This window comes from Stegodyphus dumicola, chromosome 6 (assembly GCF_044657685.1).
Source record: "Stegodyphus dumicola isolate Sdum_Otavi_A_Nest chromosome 6, ASM4465768v1".
In the NCBI taxonomy this organism is placed as follows: Eukaryota; Metazoa; Arthropoda; class Arachnida; order Araneae; family Eresidae; genus Stegodyphus; species Stegodyphus dumicola.
The window spans coordinates 22,792,332-22,816,936 of NC_140773.1; the positions used below are offsets into that span (position 1 = coordinate 22,792,332).

Sequence of the window (24,605 nt, forward strand, 5' to 3'; positions counted from 1 at the left end):
ACGCCAGCGCCACCTACATATTTCATTAAAATCAATCTTTCTTTTCAAACATGCATTTCACAAGGTGTTTCCATATTTTTGTCCATCTACTGTATTTATTATCCTAGCATGAGAACTGATAATACTACTTCAAGGCGTAATACTCATTCAGAATACATTGCTAAAGTTCTAACCTAATCATGACGTGTCATTAGGAATTGTTATCAGTCACGCTCATTTAATTTCCAAGGAACACAAATTTTATGTGAAGGGATATAAAGTCGGTTATTATATTCAACAGTTTGGCATTTAATAAATTAATTATAGCTTTGTGTGGTCCGCCACAATGAGTAAAATAGCGTGCAGAACGATATTATGTCTCAGCCGGCGATTGCTATCTAACTGATAAAAAGTGAGTAATGCCAGAGATTGAGAAATATTTATTATCCTAGCATGAGAACTGATAATACTACTTTAAGGCGTAATACTTATGCAGAACACATTGCTAAAGTTCTAACGTAATCATGACGTGTCATTAGGAATTGTTATCAGTCACGCTCATTTTATTCCCAGGAAACACAAGTTTTATGTGAAGTGATATGAAGTCGGTTATTATATTCAACAGTTTGGTTGTTAATAACTTAATTATTAACAAAAATGTTCCTCTGTTCAAATTCTGCTCAGAATCTCAATCGTAACACCGGTTCTTGAATAAAGTAAAATCTTTTGGATCAACTCCAAGGTCATTACATTATGCTAAAATAGTACAAAAACAGAAGAAGGTAGACAGTAGACGATAGTTAGTCAAGTTACATAACTAACTCTTTAATATCAGTTAATTATTCGAAACAAATCGAACATTTGAGTTGCATCGATAAGCAGAAGTCATCGAAAACTGGTGTCGAGATCTGGTAGTAAGGTGCATAAGAAGATACAGAACTTGGTAGCTATGTGTTTGTTCCTTCTATTTTGAGGATGTATATTTAGTAAAATAATGGATTAGAATCGTGAGCTTAATAATAATGCATGAGAATTTATTAATCGGAGAAATTATGAATTTATTAAAGACTTTAATAGAACTATGAAGTTAAATACAATACCAGGATATTATTTCTTGTTTTTGTGAATAAATATTATATAAGCATAGCTAACATTAAAAAATGAGACTGTTATGCAACTTTTTATAAGAAGTTGTGGTAACCCATAATTATTTGAGTTGCTGTTACTGCTATTGTTATTAATCTGCCTTGTCTGAATCAGATCAAGTCCACATATTCCTGGCGTGGTAAAACTGCGTCAGTCGCATTGCACTAGACTGCGCCAGTCGTTGGCCAAAGTCTTGAGCGCCATGCAGGTGGCAGTCCGATTTTGCTCCGTTATGCATAAAAGTTTGAAGAAAAGTACCCCGGGGACAGGTCCAAAGATCTCCCACCATTCTTCTCCTACCATCAGCCTATCGAGAGGACTTTCGGCTAGCCGCATGTTTTGAGTGCCGAACAGACACTATACATTTACAAACATACATGCCTTCTCCGGGATTGGAACCCAGGACGTTCTGTACGGTAGGCGGTGTCACTAACCACTTTCCCGTCGTGGCAGCTAATTACTTGATTTTCTAATATATGATAGATTATTTAACCATATTCATATGTATTCATGTTGTTTTGTCAAAAGTGAGATCTCTTCTTTCAAAATTTCAGATGTTAATTGCGAAAATACTTCATAATGGAACCTAAACAGTAATTATGTCTAAGAGATCACAACGACAGTGATTTGTTCCCTGCATTAAAATGCAGAATTGTAGCACAGAGCTATGAAAATATGTTCGTCTGTAGCATTGCGCAAATCTGGAAATGAAATCATAGAAAAGAGCTTGTTGTGAAAGAGAAATGAGAGCACTAAAGTTCTCCTTTATTTCTTCCATTCTATAGATGAATTCTGTTAAAGTTTTATTTTCATATGCCTAAAAATCAAACAAGGAGTCTAAATCATCTTTTTTTCCCTGTTTTGTCTGCATTAGATGATTTTAAAGGGCCGTTCCCACTGGGGTTTATCTGAACGGACGGGGTCAGTTCAATGTGTCGACTAGCTCTGCTATGCCTGCAGTTCAGTTGTTTTCAACTTGCTGCCCTATGGAAGAAACTGGTTTTAGAATGGGTTGGCTACGTCAGTTGTCTTCGTTAGCTCTGATAGACCCCCGTGGAAACGGCCCTTAAACGGGCGACTGAGGATGAGGAGACCCATCGCTAAATCCTGGTGGTGACGGGGTTTTAGTTCGGGCGCTAATTGTAGAGTCGTTAGGTTTTTTTTTTTTTTTTTTTTTTTTTTTAGCAGGAGAGGTTGTTATTGTTGCTGTTGTGTCCATATTATATGGAACAATGATTGCCAGAACCTACTCCGAAAAGAAGTTAGACTTCTATTTTCCACCCCTAATTTTGTGGAAGAGCACCCCGGGGGTGATCCGAGGGTGTCCATCTCTCCTCACTCCCACCAATCCACTCGAGAGGACTTTCGGCTAACCGCATATTTAGAGTGCCGCCATGCCGCACCGACACTATACATTTATAAACATCTATGTCTTCTCCGGGATTCGAACCCGGGCCCTTTAGTACCGTAGTAGGCTCCCCTAACCACTATACCGTTTGGGCAACAGCAGCAGACTTGAAAAATGTAAATGCTGTCGCCTGTACTCGAGCCCTGCACCTGTCGAATACTCGTCGAGTAGGCTTCCAATTAAACTACGAAGGCACGAGAAAGAAGGGAGAAAATACTTTATAGTATCCCCAGTTTAAAATAAATCTCCTCTTAGTACTGTATAAAATTTAAACTTTGATTAAATGACACTTTATTCTCTACTTCCAGTTAACTGAACTTAATAACTTTATAAGTTGTGCAAAGAATCCATTTATTGTTCGTATTGTAACCATTTTCTCAGGAAGATCTGTCAATCAAATTTTCCATTATACATCAAGCGTCAAATTCAGGATCTTAAATACAATGCCTGGAACTTTTGGTTCCCATTCATAGTAAATTACCACGCCAGACAGGCTGCCAGAAATTGAGGATGGCAGCTTCAAACGCTTCAACACGTTGAGAAGTGAAGATGTAATGAGAATTGGGAATGGTTGCCAAGGGCAACAGCGGCCTAACATCACCTTCCCCTTCCCTTTCTCAAATACCTCATTTCACTGGAATACCCCGCTCCAAAACTTATAGAACCTTCTAAGATTTATTTTCATGACTTTTTTTTTCCTTTTCCGTATTTCTTTATCATTATCGTTGACCTCACGAAATTTTACACGGTCAGAGCCATATTAATTTGTGAAAGGTTGTACTTGTCTGATGCTTTTTTTCTTCGCTTTTTAATGAGAAATAGTTTTATGTCTTTCAACAACTATTTTAAAGAACACCTGCCTTATTTTTTGATTTAAATAAATGAAATTGCTCTTTAAATGCTTGGTACAGAAACTTCTTACCATTACATGAGTGATACAAGTAACTTAGTTCTATTTAATTACTGTTCCATCTTGGATAGTTCGACGGAATTTTGTTCCTTGCTTAAACTGATTTCCTTAAAAAGAATTTTATCTGTTTTGCTAACTGGAAATCTGATCTTGCATATTGTGACAAAAGCTCCCAATAAGCAGCCTCTAGCACTTTGGTACATTGACTGTATAATTTGTTCATAAATTTCCATTTCATTAAATAGTCCAAACAATTTCATAAAATGTCTCTGCCTTTTTCCACGATACAATCAGAAAGTGATTAGAATAAAAGAGTTTGAAAACAGCAGCTGTGGGGAACAGATAGTGAAAAGTAAGCATAATTTTTGTAATGATACGCTGATAAATATAAATATCATTGAGAATATTAGGTGGTCAAAGAAGTTGAATTAATTCGTATACGTGTAGGACATTGGTTACATAGCAAACAGACATGTAGCACAGCAGTTACATAGGATATGTGCAACAAAACAGTTACATAGGATATGTGCAACAAAACAGTTACATAGGATATATGCAACAAAATAGTTACATAGGATATGTGCAACAAAGCAGTTACATAGGATATGTGCAACAAAACAGTTACATAGGAAACAAACGTACAGTTGACGATGTAAAATATCGAAGAGAAATATATTCAAAACTTCATGGAGGGATAGGGTATACAGAATGCTATGCAGTTCTAAATACTCGAAAAACTAAGATACGTGTAGCACAACAGTTACATAGGATACAGATGTATAGTTCAAGATGTAAAATATCGAAGAGAAATATATTCAAAATATACTAGGATATTCAAAATAGATAGACTATAGATATACTAGATATACTAGATATTCAAAATTCAAAAGATATACTAGATATTCAAAATAGATAGACTTCATAGAGGGATAGGGTACACAGAATGCTATGCAATTGTAAATTATTGAAAAATTAGGATACATGTAGCAAAAGAGTTTACATAGGATACTTGTAGCACAACAATTACATAGGAGTAACACAACAGTTACATAAAATACGTGTTGCACAACAGTTACACAGGAAACAGACGTACGGTTTACGATGCAAATTATCGAAGACATGCATTCAAAACAATACTTCATGGAGGGATAGCGTACATAGAAAGCTATACAGCTGTAAATACGTAAAAAATATATGTAATACAAATTCTAAATACTTGAATAGATAATTTAGGTGCCTGATAATTCTACAGTTATGCATAATTTGTAATATGTTATACATGTTTTAAAAGTTGCATGCACTTGATAAATAGCATAATTTCTTAATAATATTACTAATTTACTTATACTTCACGAAACTATGCAATTAAAACTACTTCACATGATTATGATACATGCTCACATGAGACATTATTTCAAAATACCTGATATTCTTTGCAGTTACATATACTTGATGAAATTATGCAATTTTGTGATTATGCAGTTACAGATACAATACAACATTATGTATGATACATATTTACTAGAACTATATTTTAGCAGGTAAGCTTTAATTTCATTCTGATTAAGACAGAATTTACTTCTACCGATCACTAAAGGGCAACCTGTTCTACAAGAGATGCCTTTATGGAGATTTTCTTATGGAAATGTGCATGGAGTCCCAACAAATATGAAAAGCGCCATGAGAATGCATACAACTTGGAGTGGATCTGGTGAAAATGCTGTGGCGTCGTTCGAAAACTTTATGTGTGTGTGTGTGTGTGTATTTAATTATGGCAAAGCACACTAGGGCTATCTGCCTAAGGGGAGGGATGCCTTTCGTGGAGGACTTTCTAAGGGAAACTGGCTCGTATACACGTTACACATGGGGAAAACCACGAAAACACCCATGCAGCCAGCCCGTTCGCGGGATTCGAACCTCGGACCGAACTACCAGTGTTCAGCGACTTTACCGCTCGGCCGCTGGTGGGCCCGAAAACTTTATGTTCTACTGCATTTAAACATTCAAATTAATAAAGCCTTAAAAAATGGTGTCCGTCGAAAACATCGTGGACGAAAACGTCGTGGAGAAAACAATGCCAGCTGAAAACATCATCATACAAACATCTGATCAAAGAAAACATGCTGATTTACATTGTTTAATTTTTAAATCGAACAAAAATATATTTTGTTTTTATTAATTATAAATTTTATGGTGATTTTTTTATCTGTAATTAACTGTAACTTCAGGTTCTCAGTTTATAATAATAAACAAGGTATGCTCTGAATTAGCTCAAGCATTGCGAGAAGTACTTCTAGGTAAATATAGAATTCTCTTTTATCCAATTGCACTACTTTGAACAAAAAATATACTACTTGTTTAAATGATTTCTTTGATGTCCGCCGAAAACATCGCGGACGAAAACGTCGCGGAGAAAACAACTGAAGGCGAAAACGTCGCGGTACAAAACATCGTGGGAGAAAAGAAAGTAAGCAGAACCCATCGCAGGTTCTAAAACACTGCGGTACAAAACATCAGCATTGAAAAAAAGAAAGCGGTTAAAAAACTTCACAGTTTAAAAAATATAGTCTTCGAAAATATCGTGGTAAACAATAAAGCACCTTCAAATCATCGTATGACAATAACATCGCAGACATACATTTTCAGGCATTAAAAATTCACATACACCCATAATGATTTGTGAGCAGAAGAAGGATTGAGGAATATGTTTACTTTTTTACGTAATTCATATTTTTGAATTAACTAATAAATTTGTTCTGAAAAATAAGAAGGGAATTTAAGCATTCAAAAACTGAAAATAAGTTGAAAAATAATGTTAGGTACAGCAGTTACAGAATTTTAATATAGTTAACTAATAAAAGTATTAAATAATGAATTTGTCCTATAAAATTATAATGGTAATTTTCTATAAAAATATATTCTAAAAAAGCTTAGAAAAAGGAATATGTGTAGCTTGTGGTTACTGTTATTAAAATTTTTTAATTAGTTATCAAATTACAAAATTCTGTTTACTGCTATACGTAGCATTAGTATTCTACTCCTTTTCTGTTGTTGAGTGCTTAAGTCTGCTTGTTGATTTATTAGCAAAAATTTATCAGTTACTTTGAAAAATATAAACGTAAAAGTATTTCTCATTAATTCTTGTGCACACAAATGGGAATATGTATTTATAACGTCTAAACCCTCAAAAACGTATGTCTGCCATGTTATAGTCATGCAATCATTTGTGGATGCTTAATTTTTTACGATGATATTTTAACAATGTTTTTAAACTTCGAAGTTTTTGTACCGCTTTAGTTTTACTGATGATGTTTTGTACCACGACGTTTTCGAACTGCGATGTTTTCTCCTTGTTTTCTTTTCTGCCGCGATGTTTTGTACGAGAATGTTTTCGCCTTGTGGTGTTTTCTCTGCGACGTTTTCGTCCGCGATGTTTTCACCTGTAACCTAAAAAATTTGTCTCACAAAGCTTAAGTGCCGTACACTTTGTTAAACCTGAATTCAAGTAAAGTGGAAACTTACGTATGTATGTGCGTAGTATAAGAAGTTATTTTCAAGATGAATGAAAAATAAACGAAATCTGAAGGCTCAGCGAATTTTCATCTTTTTAATATAACTCCTCCACCTCCATTTACGTAAATTCAGAACCAATTTCTTGGCAAATGATGGCGCTTTGCGAAGAAAATACATTTTTCACATTAGAAAGCTATTCAAATTTGACTTTCAAAACTGTAGTTTGCTGCAAAACTTAACTAATATTAAATATATTTAGTAATGTTAAATTATTTAATGTTTTAAATTTTAGCCCTGTTTGTATTTTATACAGGTGAGATACTTGGAGTCTGCGCTGGTGTACTACAGAATGAAGATCTCGCTTTCATCGGTTTATACGTTGTCAAATCGTCCTATCAAAGGAAGGGAATTGGGAAGAGGATTTGGGACACTGTTATGGAGCGAGTTGGGCTAAGGAACGCTGGAGTCAACCCTGTTCCTGAGCAGCTTGCCAACTACCGTGACAGAGCTGGATTTGGTGTCCAAACATCATGGTGTTCTGTTGTATGCGTAGCTAGAGATGTCCTGACTTCCGAACTTTGTACAAATATCCCTGATGTAGAGATTCAGGTTCTGAAGCCAGGTGATGACATCATAGATGAAGTTACACTCTACGATGCCGATGTCTATGGATTCAGTAGACGGAACTTAGTCAAACTGCTCTGCGAAGAAGGAGATTCTATCACCGTGGCAGCGATCAAAGTTGGAGAAAGAAAGGTGTGTGGGTATGGCTGCATAAAAGAAAACATTAAAGGCAATGCCTTGGTTGGACCCTTATATGCCGATGAAACAGATATAGCTGAATTAATACTTTACTATCTAATCAAAGCCTTTCCATTGGCCGAAAGTAGAGGTGTTACTATGACGACGATTGATTGCAACCAATCGGCCATGGACATGACTGAGAAAGCTGGGTTTTTTAAGGAACCAGGCATTGCTAGATTGTATACAAAAGAAGAAGTTAATGTTAAATTTGAAAAAGTTTTCGGTCAGCATAATCTAAATTTTTCTGTATTTTGAAAAATTAATTGAAGCTGAAGGGATTTTTTGAGCGTCCTGTTAATGACCGAAGCGCAATATCTTAAGAAGCACACCTGCATTATATTCGATATATATATATACTGTGGTTCCAAAATGTTGTATGTATTTTTAAGTAGGAAATGAAGATATTGCCATGTGGTATGGTTTTTATTTACAAAAGAACTTGTAACGCTATAGAAAACTTTAATGTGAAAATAATATACAGAAAAGATGTTATATGTTTAAGAATTTTTATATGTTTGCTGCTTTTTTCATTCATATGTTCAAGAATACATTATTGATTTTGTAACGTCTTTAATAAAAAGCATTTATATGTTGTAAAATATGGAACTTATAATCCACAACTTTCATTAACTCGAATGATAAACCTTCACACCTCCACACCACGAAAATTATGATTATATAGAAATTCAACTACATTTGGATAACATGTTACCAATTTTTATACACTGCAAATAAAATGAGGGAGAAAAAAATTCTGCTTTACCTTGCTAGAAGTTTTTTTCTATTGCAAAATTGCAGTCATAATTTTTGTGAATTGATAGCACTTCGTAAGATGGAATTTAAATTACAAACTTTAGAATCACTTTTATCTCTGCTTCTATCTAATTTAAAAAGAAGTGTTTTTTTCTGAAAGTTTCTGGTAGAAGAATACACAACTTCTAGCGGAAAACGCCTTTTTTAATTCGAAGTTGGATAAAAATATGAAATTTCTTCTTTAATCTAGTGGAATAATAACTGTTCGTAATGTTAATATTAACTGTTCGTAATATGAAGAACATCTTCGAAAACGTTCTATGTTAGTTAGAATGTAGATCATAAATTACTTTAATTTTAAATTTGTCAAAATTAATAATTAAGGGACGTTATTTCTTTTAAGTGTCTCCAGAATAATAACTTTTAATACCTTTCATAATAATGATAAGCATGTAGTGAAGGATCATTTAACTGAGTTTTTATCAAAGTTGAACAAAATGATAATCCGCAGCAATATGGTAACAAATCTGAATATTTCCCGTTCATTTTCATTTCCTCGTGTAATAAAACCACTTTTCTATGTCATTCCCTGACAGATAGGTGGCAGCACCTCTTAAATTTTACATGCGTGAAATTTGGATTTTATTTGCTGAATTTCTGATCATGAAATAAAGGCACAATAATATTTTGAATTTCGGAAAGCTTTTAAATTTTCCTTAAGTAAACAATTATTAGCCTTAAACAGATAATTTATTGAATATTGATTCGAAAAGAGATAGTTGATACTTCCTCTGCAGCAGAAATATTCCCAATTGCATATTATAAATTTAAATATGAATCACTTCATTCTTTAAAGGTTGTTCAAATGAAATATAATTTTCCTTACGTTAAATATATTATTTAATCAAGAACGCAATTCGCTTAGTAATTTCCATAAAAAATTCTTAATTCCTAATCAACTCCCAACGGTATATAATCCGCTTTGCCTTAAAAATTTCGAATTAGTAAATAACGATATTGTTGCGAATTCTGTATATAGATAGTTGATTTTAGTGCAATTATATGCACTAAAGTCTGATGCTAAATTGTTGTATTTTTACTTCCTTGTACGAAGTAAAAAGGAAGTATTGTAATCGCGAAAGGTTTCAGGCAGCATATTTCAACGAAAATATCCATTTTGACCGCTATCGAATGCAATTTAACTATATTTTTGCGTGATATCTGTACGTAAGGACAGAATAAAAGACTCGTTTCCTCCAAAAAAATTATAAAACTGCTTTAAAATTAATTCTGAAGAGAATTTTTCGTGGCGTCTGTACGAACGTATCTCGCATAACTCAAAAACTAGTAGCCTCAGAACGTTGAAATTTTGTATATAGGACTGCTATAACATGTAGATGTGTATAACATGTACATGTATTTTTGCCGCACCAAACGTATATAAATATATTTATATATATATCCACTCTGTTACCCGGCTCAGTGATCTCAGTTTCTTCACTCTTATATGTTTGTAAATTGTGCATTTTTTGCTTTAAAAATGATTGATTTATGCTGTTTTTATCTTCCGGTTAAGATTTTTATGCCTTTAGTAAATCTGTGTGCAATATTTTTAGAATTATCAGCAATTTTAAAGTTGTTTAAGTACCGCTAAGCCTTTTTTTTTTTTTTTTTTTTTTTTTTTTTTTTTTTTTACGGCGGCTATTGATTGTTTGCATTTGAAACAGTAGACTAGTGGATTTGTTGCCAATCTAGAGAAACTTAGCTACGCAACAACAAAGATAACGCTTTCATTTATTATTGCCAATTAAATCATGCTTAATCCTTTCTGTAATTTTTTTCGAGGAAATAAGCGTTTAAGATTTACTTCGTAATTTTTAATATAGATATTTTGACTTTTTATGTATTTTTGCCTTCTCGCAAAGTGAGAACTGAATTCATTGAATGAGAAATAATCAATCGTCTGTAAAAAACTGTTTCTTTTTTGTTTTGTTTGCTTAATTTCTTTTATACATCATTCTAGCTTTACTATAGTATTTGAATAGAACATGTGGCAACGATTAGATAATTCTATTCTTTAAATGATATAAATTTTGTGCATTATGAGTTATAATATGAACGAAATATAATACTGTTAAGTGAATCTAGCGCCAGTGTCGTTATGGTAAGCAAATACTAGAGTGAATTTTAAAGAATGCATTTATTCTATTGTGGTTTATGCGCTGTCGGCGAAGTACATTTAATTCAATCCAATAAGTTTAAATGAAATGCAAGAAATAATGCGTATATTTTAGTATTCCGTACAAGGAAGTCTTGTGGTGTACACATCAGATTTTTTCTGTATAATATACATGAAAAATCTAGAGAGACGATGCTATGCCGAGAAAATAAGAATACGTGGTAAGTCTATTTAACATCAAAATAAATGGCGACTTATTTTGTCGACAAATTTGGCGACCATTTGGCGACATTTTGGACTGGTCTTTATATCACCGGAATAGGTATTGTTGCTGAATAACTCTAATTTAACTTTATGTAACTGTAATCGCATCCGACCGTCAAATGCCTTCCAGTAATTTCCGAGAAGCAGGAAATACTAGAAATATCTCAACGGCAGCGTGGAGACTATATAACAACGGAGGAAGAACCGCATTTTCAGTTGCTGTTAGTTGCTTAGTTCAGTGCAAGTTTGAAGTACTGAGATATCTCCGTGTTAGCTCCGGTCTTTAGATGTGCTTTGCCTTGTATTGTGCTGAACGTTTTTAGTAATTTGAGGTGCTACTGCCGATTGTGCTCTGTGATTCTGTGAAGAATTGTATGACTATGTTTTTGTGGAAGGTTCCAGAACTATGAAGTGTTTACTTTGATAAAATTAATTTTGTCAACCTATCATCTGACCTGTGTGCATTCAATCTATTACGAACCTGAAAGCACGTAACAGTATATATAGATAGTATGCCTATTGTTATTTTTGTATTATTCCTATTGTAAATAAAGTAACAGAGCACATTCTTTAACAAGCACATATATTTATTGATTACATTACAGTACATCTGCAGCATTCAAATATGTTCAAGTGTAGGTTTATATTACAATATATTTGCACCATTTAATCTTGTTCCGTGAGCAACAGTGCACGGGTTATGCATTATATTCTATTATTATAGGTTACAGTTAACTGCTGAGCAAGACTTTCAGTAGAAAATTATAAATTATTCGATTTAATTTTAAATTTCTCAAGCTTCCAAACATTTCGTTTCCAGAATTATTACTCGTTTCAGAAAAGAGTTTAAATTAAGAAAACGTTTTTCTCGTCTTCTGAAAACGTGAAAGAAGAAAAGAAAAAAGAAAATTTGAGAAAATTCTTTTGTTTCTAAATTTGTGTTATTTTTCAAACTTAATGTAAATCTTTTTGAAACACAAAAGTACCAGTAATAACGGGATCATAGGGATAATTAATTTAACCGTGCTGCTTGATTCCTTAAGATCCTTTTATTTCCGAATCTTCCAAATAAAAACTTCTATTACATCATCATACATTTTTCAGACTCTAAAGGTGTGATAAGCACATTTCATTAACTCTAAACTGTACATATAAGAAATGGTAACATTAATATTGTTTCTCATTGATTTACACTTGCAAAAAACTCGTATAAATTCATTTATTAACCAAAAATATTTCTTCTTTTAATTCAATCACGGTTTCTTTTGACATTTTTTCACTAAAATTAAAAAAATGTTCCAGTAGAAATACTGGCATCATTTTAAATCAAGAAATTTATTAAATTTAATATAAATTTTAGTTGACTACTGCAAAATGCGTCATTTCTATACGCAAGACGAGCTTTTGCTGTCAAAATAAAGCAACAAAATTCCAGTTCATATGTTTCATATTCAAGAACGAAGAGTAAATACAGTGAAAACATTTATGCTATGTTTTATGCATTAAAATCACATTTGATAGCCTTTAGCTGCATTAGTACTTTCAAATACGTTATTAACTAATTTGCCGCATAAGTCCTTTTTATTTCCTTTTCCTTCCTATCTTATAGTGTTGTAGAGTCATTAAGTTATTTTTGAAGTAGGAAACATGGAAAATGAGCAATGCCGTGGCCGGGTCTCGAAACTAAACATCTCCAATACGCGCTGCTACAGTTACACCAGAAAGACATGCAGAAAGGAGAGTGTAAATACCTTATAGTGTGGCTTAAATGGTCGGGTGAATATGAAATCGTGTCCATCAGCTCTGTGATAGATTGGATAATGCCATCTAGTTTCTTTGCTGATACTACTATAAAACTTTCAAAGCAATTCATTTCTGAAATGTTAACAGACTACAGAAAAATATTCATACATATTTTTTTTTTATTTTCCCCTAATCTTATTTTAAAAAAAAACGTATACAATTCAATTAATATGGTAATACATGCAGCTTTCCATCCTTTCGTCGAAGCACTTGGGTGATGACACCAAATTTACACAAATGCTTTGGTCGAGCCATCATCGCATATCAACACCACTAATGGATTCTTCTTCGCCTCTTGCACTGGATTGAAATTATGATGCGATCTATGATCCATCAGATAGCAGTTATTCCATGCTTTCCACAGAATAGCGAACATATAGAAAATGTATTGAGTGTAGAGTCAATCTATTCATCCTATATATGTTCGCTTTTTGAAGATTCTTTCTAATTCCAATTTTATCTGGTGGCGAAGATATAACTTTCTTCAATGGCAGAACGTCCATATCATAACTGTTCTGCTTCACTTACTTGGCTAAATAGATACATCAATGGCTTGGACTTAAGTATCGCTTCTTTTCCATAAAGATTGTTGATTCCAATCCAGCTCTTCTAAGGATCTCCTTCAGACAATGATTCTCACACGTCTTTTGAAAACTTCCTTTTGGCGATTTTTTCCTAATGAATTTCTGTTCTACGTTATTTCTTTCAAAGTAATATGAAGTCATCTTTGGTTAGCTGACAAAGATCTGGAACTCCTTGTCAGCTTTCTGAAATAATTTTGCGTTGCCCTAATATATTGTATTTATAAATTCCATGCTTATCAATTAATCTTATATATGCAAGGAGGAATACAGAAGTCATCAGATCAAAGACAATCCAAAGTGGAAAGGGCATGTCAGTGCATTTAATAACAATGCAGTATGCATCTTCTCTTTGTTTCTAGTACACAAAGATTTAAAAAAATACACACGAATTGCAAAAGCTATAGTTTCCCTAATTCAGCCCACTGAGAAAGAGATCATATCATGGTAGTATGGTTTTGTCGTCGTCTATCAGCATATACCACAGCTATTGATGACACCCTTTACTCTCTGTATTTCCCTGATAATCCACAGTCAACTTGCGTATGAGTCTCTGCTGTTCTTTTGCTCCCTATTCTTGGATTCTTCAATTTCTAAAACATAAATCCAGTAAGGTCATAAAACGCGCCTTTGGAGTCCTCAGCTCTGCATTTTATTATCTTCTACCAACTCTGAGGATCTTTCTTGATCTACAAGGATTGGATAAAAGTAGTGACAATAAGTGAATAATTTTGAAAAGACGTTGTTTATAACTGTAGCTACAAATACTTTACAATCTAATCTCCTGTCATGCCTACTATCTTCGGTGAAATTTCTGGAAAGTGGACACGGTGGTTTCGTACATCACCATCGTGTCCATTTCTGCTAATATTCCACAGAAAACACCAACAGTATAGATAACATTCTCCTCTACTGTTCTGAAGGTTCCTTTGCAATGGTTCTTCTATTTTTATGGAACTTTCTAAAGTCAAAAACGATTTTCTGTTCTACAGGGCCAATTTGCTACAACCTCTTCTTTAATTTATTTTCTCTTTATTAAATTTTTATCGTGATCTTTATTTCTAAATTTCGTCATTTTCTTTCTTCCTTAAATTATCATTTAGGTCTATCCACTAGGAAACCATCTTTCTTTGCATGTTTTATTATCATCCATGTCAGCTGGAATTTCTTCTCGAGGAGAGGAATTCAAAGTCGGGTGAATTCTCTTGTATTTCTTCGCTCGATACTGAATGAATCATTTTCGTCTTTTAAATCATATTTCATCCAATGTATCGTCACAGAAGAGATCTGCCCGAAAGTGTATATTCCTCTTGTTCCTGCTTCCTGTTGTTGTCTTATATTTGAAACTAATCTTGATGCAATGAGTGTTCGTATAAGTTGTTGTCTTGGAAGGATAATTCCTTAAGTGCTGTCAATCTGGTTTTATAAGTTATGAAACTTCTTCCTATTTCCCCGTTCTTTGTGATATAGTTGAGATATATCATAGTTCCGTGTTCAGCTTTGCTTCCATTGGTGAAATAATACATTTGAACAACCTGCAAATCAGCCTTACTGTTCCTTCAGAAATAATGTGGCGATATTTTTATATCTTTAATAGCTGATAGTTCATTAAAAAGTTGTCTCATTTGAAGTCCAATGGCAGTAAGCTGTCCGAGTCTATATTATATTGCCAAATGTTTTGCATTAGTATTTTTGCTCTAACAATGAATGGATTCTAAAATCCTGAGGGATCGTAAATTTATCCTCTTGGAAAGGATAATTCCTTAAGTGCTGTCAATCTGGTTTTATAAGTTATGAAACTTCTTCCTATTTCCCCGTTCTTTGTGATATAGTTGAGATATATCATAGTTCCGTGTTCAGCTTTGCTTGCATTGGTGAAATAATACATTTGAACAACCTGCAAATCAGCCTTACTGTTCCTTCAGAAATAATGTGGCGATATTTTTATATCTTTAATAGCTGAGAGTTCATTAAAAAGTTGTCTCATTTGAAGTCCAATGGCAGTAAGCTGTCTGAGTCTATATTATATTGCCAAATGTTTTGCATTAGTATTTTTGCTCTAACAATGAATGGATTCTAAAATCCTGAGGGATCGTAAATTTATCCTCTAGTTTTAAGAGCTTCTAATAGTTCATATTTCACCATCCTTTGTGATATATCTCAAATACTTTAGAGCTCCATACTCATTTTAGTTTGTCTTATCTGTCAGTGAGATTTTCTTTACTTTGCTTGCAGCTTGATTAATCAAAATTTGTGACTCGATATCAAAACATGTTGCCTTATAATTCCATTTATATCGTAATCTCTTCTGCTGTGGAAGATTCTGAATTATCTGCTTTATTTCATCATTTTATTAATAAGATGTTTGATATTTTGAGCAAACAGAAACGAGCTCACTATAGTACAGAAACGAGCTGACGATAGTACAGACACGAGGTGGCTATAGTACCAAATAAATTACGAATGGTGAGCAGTTTCGAGTACGATTCTGTTATTTACCTTTAAAAGTCTCACACCTTCCATGTCTTTGGGTGATAAAGAAATCTGAAGAAAGGTTAGTCGGATATTGGCAATGAATGTTCTCAAGGTTATATCAATAAACGAGGATTTAAAGTAGGATAGGAGAAAGACATTCATTCAAAGAGAATTGCGTTTTCTGAGCTGCGTTTTCGAGCTCATTTCGATAAATTGTTTTCAGCTATACGCATTTTCAGGTACTATGATGTCCGATACTGCTAATGAAACAGTGGATCATTTCCCGTGTTTTAACGAATTCGGTAACGTGCATTTTGTTATTTACATAGTTCGATTTCAAATCGGATGAATGTCCTTTTCAAGGTCAATTTGACCTCAAATCTCCCTTCTTTAAATTTGGCTGTTTGATTAAAATTAAAAGGTATCATTTTCTAATTTATCAATATCTTTTCTTGTTCAACTTCCAGTTCTTTTAGTTCCAAAAATATTTCTCGTAAGGCCAAATACTTCCCCGACTTAATTTTTCCTTAATCTGACTTACACCTTCCTTAGAGACTTCACAATTAATGCTATAACTGCAGAAGGGGTCTGTATTCCATTTACTTCAAGTTTCAATAGCAACAAAAGTAAACTTGGATAATATGTGAATTTTCCCCTTTAAAAATCTTTAAATAGGTATCTGGTTACTCTTTCTTTAAACAGATATCTGGTTACATTAATAATGCTTTAAATGATTTCCGGTTATCGAAAACGCAGATAAATTGATCGCTAGTTTTGTTTGTAGAAATGCTAACACATTTCTGTTATTCCTTTATAAGGATGTCATACAAATGCTCCAGCAATGACTTTGACTACTAAAGTTTCAAATTCAATTTTTATTTCCAGATCGTTGGAATTCTATTAAACTACCGTAACTTTCTTTCTCCCTTTGTTAATGTCATTGATTAATGCACTGTAATACCTTCTGCACTAGCTATGAGAAAATTAAACGCTATTAAGAACTAATATATGCTGGCTTTAGTTGCTTAGTAAATAACTTAATTTGTTTATTCTTTTTTTTTCTTTTAAATGAAACAAGCTCCGTTTTTAATACAATGCTCGAAAAAACGGATGCTTTCAGCAATAGAATTAACTCTTTCGCATCGATAGAGGCCAAAATCTGTTTCTCTCAAACATCTGAAATGCCCAGGTATACAAATTTCTGTTGGAATGGATTTCCTACCCCTTGCCAAGTAGGATGCTACAGAGTTAACAGTAACCTACTTAAGTGAAACGATTACTTCTCTCTTGGAGATCCTTGTGCAGTTTCACCCATTGCGTACAGTTTACACGACAAAACTGCAGCTGCCAACATGAATAGCTAAATGTTGACACTAAAGAAATGAGAAGGAAAAGATGCATTCAAATAAGAAAACTACTTCAATATTTTCAAAAGAATGATTGGCTTATCATTTAAGAACTCCTTAAACCATTAAGCTATGCGCTGGCGTGATCAGGAAGAGCACCAAGTAGAATATGGACGCAGGCTTTGGGGCGACCTACCGATGTCTGAATGCACGGACGTTTCGAGCTACCTCGATGTGAAAGAGTTAAACAAGCTTTTCTAAATCGTGACTATCTCGGTTGGTCCAAATCATATTTTCCCGAAAATTACTTCACCTATCAGCCAATTATTATCTGATCTCACTTTCATACATCTTTGCTCAGATCACTTCAAACTTGCCCACCTGTCGAAAGGATGTCTCTTTGATGACTCCCATTCTGCAGACTACTTTTTGGTTCTACAGTTTATTATCATGTAATAGACTGCAGAAGTACTGCTCCGCAGATTACCACTGTATAATATTGCGCGTAATATGATGCTGTAGAAGTTATTAATTTAAAATAAGGCCACAAATTATTATTATTTAAATAACATTTTACTATAGGAAATATTGTACTAATAATGTTTTTCTCCTAAATTAAAGAATCGCGTTTTAAAGAAGGGAAAAACTTAAAAAGCTTAATTAACTTTGTTACTTAGATTTTAATTATTTTCTTCTTATCAAATGAACTATTACATATTATATAAAATGTATATATAATAATTCCAGCTTTTATTGGGAATATTGCGAACGCTGTTAGTTTTAAGGCTTCCAAAAAAATATAACACAGTAGCAGGAAAACTGATAAAAACCAAGCGAAAACGTAAGAGTTAGGCACTATACCTTCAAAATAAGTACTTTGAGACCTTTCCAACTCTCCCTCACATGCGATCATAACACATCGTTATCAATGCACAGCATTAAAGTTTTCATTTCATTTGAGATTGTATTTCAAATCAGCCTTCATTATTGCGCTTTTCACGAAGTGAAACGCGCTAAACGGAAATGAACTGGGAGATAAACAATTAAGGCAGTTCACCAGCTGTCCCAGCTGTCGTTACTGTGGATACGAGATAAGCTGGTGGGGTAAATGTCTTTGAAGTGCCTATTCTAAATTAATAGATATTGTGATGGGATAAGGAGTGAAAGGAAAGTAAAAGAAACTGAATGCTCCCGTTTCATCTCCCCTTCTCGCACGTTAGACCGAGATGAGAGACAGAGGGAGAACAGGGGGACCGGACGTTCCTCAGCAAAAGTCAAGGGGCGAGGAAAATTGGGCTAAATGTTATTTGGGCGAATTGGCATCTAATTCTTTGGAATGAAAACATCGTCTTGAGACAGATTTATTGTTGAAATAGGCTTCGCAAATAGCAATATGATGCCGATGTTTGAAGTTCTGGCATGCTAAACAGTTAACTCTCTTCCTACATGATTTTGCTAAATGTCCTGTTTTCAAACAAAGGAAGCATCTTCCGTTACGTCTCAGGATATCTTTCCTTTCATCGATATTTTTATCGCAGTTTTCAAAGACATGTTCCGTATTTTGACAAAAAATACAAGATTTTTCTGCCACGTTTGAAACTGGTGTATAAGAGGTACTAGTTTCCTTAAAGAAAACATTTCGATTTCCCAGCCTATCACTCATATCATAATTTTTCTCTAATGAGGGTTGACCGTCCGTTTCGCTTTCACTTGGTGTATTATTTTTCATAAAAAGTATGGTTTTCTGTCTCTTTTCTACTTCTGTTATGAGAATATCAATTATCTTCGAAAATTTCCAATCTTCGTCTGATCCGCATTTTCTAGTAATTTCTAGGATAATATCTTGAGGTATTAATTTGATTATCATGGGATATAATACAGATTTAAAACTACCTGAATCTCTGCATTTACTATCTAAACTGTGAATTTCCGTTTGACAGTAGTCTAATAAAATTTTGAGGAGAGAGACGTTGGATAATTTTATAGTAGATGCTGGATTCAGCAGCTTACTTGAATTAGATTTATCAACTAATGTTTTCTTCCCAAATCTGTCTTTTAAGGTTTCTATAGCTGCTTTGTAATTGCTGTCTGTGAGAGGAAATTCTTTAATTGCATTCGCAGCAGATCCAGTTAGATATGAGTGTAAATATTTGAATTTGTCTTCGTTAGATATATTTTCATTTGTGTGGATGGTAGATTCAAACTGGTCCCAGAATTTCTGCCAGTCAGCACGATCTCCATCAAATTTTGGTATTTTAAAAAAGGGTAATGTTCCAGGCTGTTTTTCTTTAACTGCAGATACCTGCAATAATCTTAGCTTATTTGCTTTGCGTTTAGCAATAGCTGTTTTTAAATTACTGATGCAAATGATTAGTTTTTCGTGATATTCATCACATATTACAATTTCAGATTTTATTTCTCTAATATCTGTGATCTGATTTTGAATTGCAGAGTTTATTTCTTTTAATTGCTTCTCTTTTAAATTTATTTGTACCAATAATCTTTCTAACTCCTCTTCTTCTGTTTCATTCTTCAAAATTTTTGTTTCAATTTTAGAAATCAATCTTGTTGTCAGAGATCGAAGCGTCACTCGCTTTGCCTTGGCTATTTCCATTTCGAAATAAAGAAATCTTTTAAATCTTTAAAATCTTAATCTTTTAAATCTATTTAATCTTTCGAATTATCTAGATATCTTCGCTTAGCCACATTTCTGTTCCAGTTCTACATTAAACAAGGGGAGTTAGAAACACAAAAATAAAATTCCTCAAATTCCATAGCGTACTCTGTTTGGATGCCATATAAAAAAATTATGCTGAATTCGCTCGTATAATTATGTTCAAGCATTTTTAAAAAAATAAAAGTATCATTTTATAACTTCTAACATTTTTTATTTTCTATCAGATTTAATTTTTTCAAATTTATTTCCAATTGTAAATCATATAATTTGTTCCGAACACCTTTTGCGGTTACGTAAGCAAATATCGTAATTGAAGTAATATTATCCTCATCTCTAAACTGCACAAAAACTGATAATCATACCGATCTATTAATTTCATTCTTTGGATACGTCCATATCATCCGCTTGTCTCATTTTCTGAACCTGTAGAGAAAAAGAATTATTAATGTTTGTAAAAATTTCTTTAAAAATTGTAATATGTAAATGAAAAGCAAATTCATCGTCTAAATGCCATAAATATCTATATTTCCATCATTCAAATTTATTAAAATGATCAATGGCTCATTTCGTAATCGTAGTATAATGCATTTTTTTTTCAAAGTATTCACTTGTTACTTATGAAAATTGCCCAGTTACTTTGAATACTTTTTATGGAATATATTTTTAAATTTCAGAGCAGTCTTTCGTTTATTTAAAAGCAGTTTATCAAATAATAGGAAAACATCTCATTCAGTATGTAGAATAATTAGCTGACGATGACATGAGAGCTATTAGTTTATGCACTACAAGCACAGTCCGGGGAAGCAGCAAACAAAGTCAACAATGCCCAAAAGCAATGGTAATGAAAAATCATCAATACCTTCGCCTGGATTCGAGGTCCGGACCTCCCAATTGCTAGTCACACGTGCTTCCAATTACACCATGAATGCACTTGGCAAAAAAGGAAAAAATACCTTATAGTAACATATATCCCCTATTTTAACGTTCATTACCCATATGCCGATTCGCCTGTATGAAAAACCTAAATTAGAATAATTTTCTGATAATAAAAGCATAAAAAAACATTTTTGAATATATAAAAAACATTTTCGATAAAAGATAAAACCTGAAAAACCTCATTAATAGTTTGTTTTAGGCAGAAACTGTTAGAAAAGTATCATTTTAATTATACGAAAAGAAAAATACGTTTCAGGTCTGCTTACCCGCAGAATATAAAAAATTTCTCGAGAAACCTTGAGGATTTTGCTGACGAACTCAGCGCAAATTACCCCCCTTGACTTACCAGTTATATCCTACCGAGTGCTTAACCTTTTGAGGCCGGGGCTTTGGTAGCAATAAAAGCTACCAAAAGACGGGGAATCTTGAACCGAATGTTTTCCCCCCTTTCAGAAACCACCTTCTTTTTGCAACAAAGATTCTTGTGTGCAGTTTAATGGATTCTGAGAGGGGTGCATCTAAGTCGCAAAAGGAAGACCTTTGAAAGAGATAAGTGTTTAAAACCATAGGGACGTCAAATTTGACATTTCACCCCACTTTTCAGCCTGGAAAATGGGGGTAGGAAAAGACATGGCCACTAAAGTGGACAAACCAGTCTTTTCAATGAGAGGACTCTATGCCACTATAATGGCCATCCCGTCTTCAAAAGGTTAATATCATATTCTAATGTATTCCGAAGATATCTTCAGTGGGTTCCCTAGACACTGTACGAGGTGTTATGAGGACTGGAACTAAGGCCTACACATCTTTCTCAACGCTAAATGTCACATCCTAGTGTACCGCCAGACATCCTCACTAGAACTCTGACTAAAATGACAAGCTAATCTGTAGCTGAGAGAGAGAGAGAAAGTATTATGATAATCATCCAATGTAGCTTTTTAACCTGAAAAGGGAAGTCTCTCATCACATCATGTTGACCGCACATGGTACTTCCGCGGGATTCGCAAATGTATGCATCTTTTGTTCCACACATTTGTGTAAAACTGTACATAATTTTACACAAATGTGTGGTTACAAACCAAGGAAAAGTTAACTTATTGGCATATCTGTGTATATATTTATTAATTTTGACGACATTTTGACGACCATTGCAGCATTTGGTTGTAATTTCATTTCTTAATTAACCCATATACGTAATTAAACCAAATAAGTAAAAAGTGTAAACCTAACGTGATTATTTTTTCAGTTATATAGAAATAAAGTGATGAGTTTAATATAAACAACTATAAAGCCTCTCCTCTAAAAATTTTTAAAAGGTACACGTTACAATAATATGCGGATCACAAAAAATTTATTTTATTTATAACATTTTGGCGTTTGGATCATAAAAGTAGAGAATACTCTATCAAGGGTATCGAAAGACGTAGACAATTTTAAATGTACCGTAAGGTATTGTTCCTTCTTTAAGCATAACATTTTTCCTAAAATCTATATTTTTGTAGTTGAACAGCTTAGAATTTTATAAAACAAATTCATAATCAAAATCACTGTTGTTATTTATCGAAAAATAACCAAGATGTGATTTTTGCGTAAATGTCATTAAACTATACAAATCACTATTATCCATCACACTATGAATGTTTCTTTCATGCGAAAGTGTCCCGTTTTTCGATTTGTAGGGAGCTGTCGTGTGTCGAAATACTATCAGAGCATTGTCAAGTAAGCTTCTGAATATAAACAAAAAACACCCCATCTGGTGACCGAAGCTTCGGAGCAGTGCTTCACTTCTAGTGCCGATTGGGCCACTCCTTCCTTTTTTACCTCCATGGTGCTGAGGGGACTCTTCATTAATTCAGGCGGAAAGAGGAATGCTCAAAATGTTCTTGTTAATACTTACCATTTTGACTCACAGAGAAAAAAAAAAGCTGAGGCCCGCCTTATGCTACCGATACATTTATAGATCAATATTTTAGTTAATTTTAAAAAATAATATTTCTAATAGTCTTATTTACTCACATCCTTGTTTCGAAGTGTAACAATAAGAAGAAACAAATTTGAACTTACGGAAATCTACGTTCAAACGTCCAGAGTTTAAAGGTCCATCCGGGTATGTATCAAAATAAGCAACAAGCATTAATAACAGCGTTTTGGTTTCCATGATAAGACGAAGAATGTTTTTAGCTAATAAGCGATGATACTTTTATACCCTCAAATTGGAATTATAATGAAAACTCAACATGACAAATCACTTTTTAAAGATGCTTTTTCACGATATATGTATACATGATAAACACAAAGAAACATAACATAGACAAATTCAAGGCCGGTACTAATACTTCGACCTTCGTTACCAAAAAACACAAGTCATTTTTTTTAGATTGTTGTATTTTTAAAGGGCTAAAAATTCTGCTCTGAAAATTTATTCATCTTAGAAGGTATTTGTGCTCTGTTTCAGAAATGCATATAAAAAACAGTTTCTCTACTAGAAGACAATAATTTTTAGAAAAATACACTGAAAACTAATTATATTTTATGATATATATATATAATAATTAACTAATTATATTATAATTTATATATAAGTCATGATATGAATCCAATCGTGACTTTTGCTTCAGTCCAAATGCAATGCACTGGTAAAGCATGAAAATAAAATAAGCAAAATTAATACCTTCCTGTTTAAGGCGATTGGGATTACGGGATCTATTCGCCAAATTCTGGGGGTGACGAATTATTGTCCACCATCTTTTAGTTCGGGTGTCACTTTGGAGTCATTTAGAATTTTTTAATGTCAGGAAGCTGAAAAAATCCGCAATGCTTTCGCTGGAATTCAAACTCCAAACCTCCCGATTACACCTGAAGCGGGCTTCTATATGGTAGACCATCTACCTTTTCGAATTTGAATCTATTAAAAAACTAATTTTTTTTTTTTCAAAATTATGAGTATATTAGAAAAATTGGACATTTTCTTTTAAGAACCAAACACAAAATCATTCAAATGACCGTCACGGCTGGCTTGACAGTATAACATCCGATCAACCCAATTTTTTAGTACATTTTCTATTGTTTGCGCTCCAGTCGCATGAATGACAACTTCCATTTCGTGTTTCAAGGCATCAGTCGTCTCTGAGTGGTTAGCGTAACTTGTCCTCAAGGGTTCTCCACACAAAAGAAAAATCCAACGGGGTCAAAGTGATTTTTGGTCCTGCGGCATTACTGGGCCATTGTTCTTCGAAAATGAGCAAGGAACCGCCGTTACCGTCAATAGAGAACGTTACCATGTCATGCTAAACGAATTTTTGTTTACAAGAATTGAAGAGGATGATATGGATGACATGTGGTTTCAACAGGACTTTCACTTGCCACACAGCCAAAGTAACCATCGATCTTTCGAGTACTGTTTTTGAAAATCGAATAATCAGCCTAAATGCTGATTGTTCGATGATGTCAATTGGCCGCCTCAGAGCTGTGATTTGACCCCCGTTGGACTTTTAGTCCAAAGGGGCTCTGTCCCTGAAGGACTATTGTTTTCGTTTTGCGATTTTGCGTCGGACTCATAAACGTCGGTTCACTTTTCAAACTGTTGCCACAAAATGTTAGAGTCCTGCATTATATTTGAAGAAATTAAATAATGAAAAATCTGCATAAATGATTGTCTATTTCTCGCATTGTGATTAAACAATGGTACATAGAGCCATCGAATTTTGAATGACGAAATCCTACTGCGAATATGGGCATCTGAAATCCGAAATTTGGAATTTGTTTTATTATAGATTTTATATTTTGTAAAACTTTAACGAATTTTTTATTTACAAACTCAATGCTTTAAAA

At 33.6% G+C, this 24,605-nt stretch overlaps 2 protein-coding genes across 3 annotated transcripts in view; one reads left to right on the forward strand and one right to left on the reverse strand.

The window, feature by feature from the left end:
* LOC118189073 (uncharacterized) overlaps positions 1-8,371 on the forward strand; it is a 46,022-nt gene extending 37,651 nt beyond the window's left edge. For both annotated transcript variants that reach the window (XM_035359616.2, XM_035359617.2), the window contains exon 3: positions 7,270-8,371. In XM_035359616.2, coding sequence (XP_035215507.1) covers positions 7,270-8,015 — 746 coding nt within the window. In that variant the 3' untranslated portion in view covers positions 8,016-8,371. The remainder of the gene's footprint in view (positions 1-7,269) is intronic.
* Positions 8,372-12,489: 4,118 nt separating this feature from the next.
* On the reverse strand, positions 12,490-22,995 carry LOC118189075 (uncharacterized). The gene is made up of 2 exons (XM_035359619.2): positions 22,839-22,995; positions 12,490-20,261 (listed from the first exon to the last, which is right to left on the reverse strand). The coding sequence occupies exon 2, from the start codon at positions 19,773-19,775 to the stop codon at positions 18,465-18,467; it is 1,311 nt and encodes a 436-aa protein (XP_035215510.1). The 5' UTR covers positions 19,776-20,261; positions 22,839-22,995; the 3' UTR covers positions 12,490-18,464.
* Positions 22,996-24,605: the final 1,610 nt, after the last annotated feature.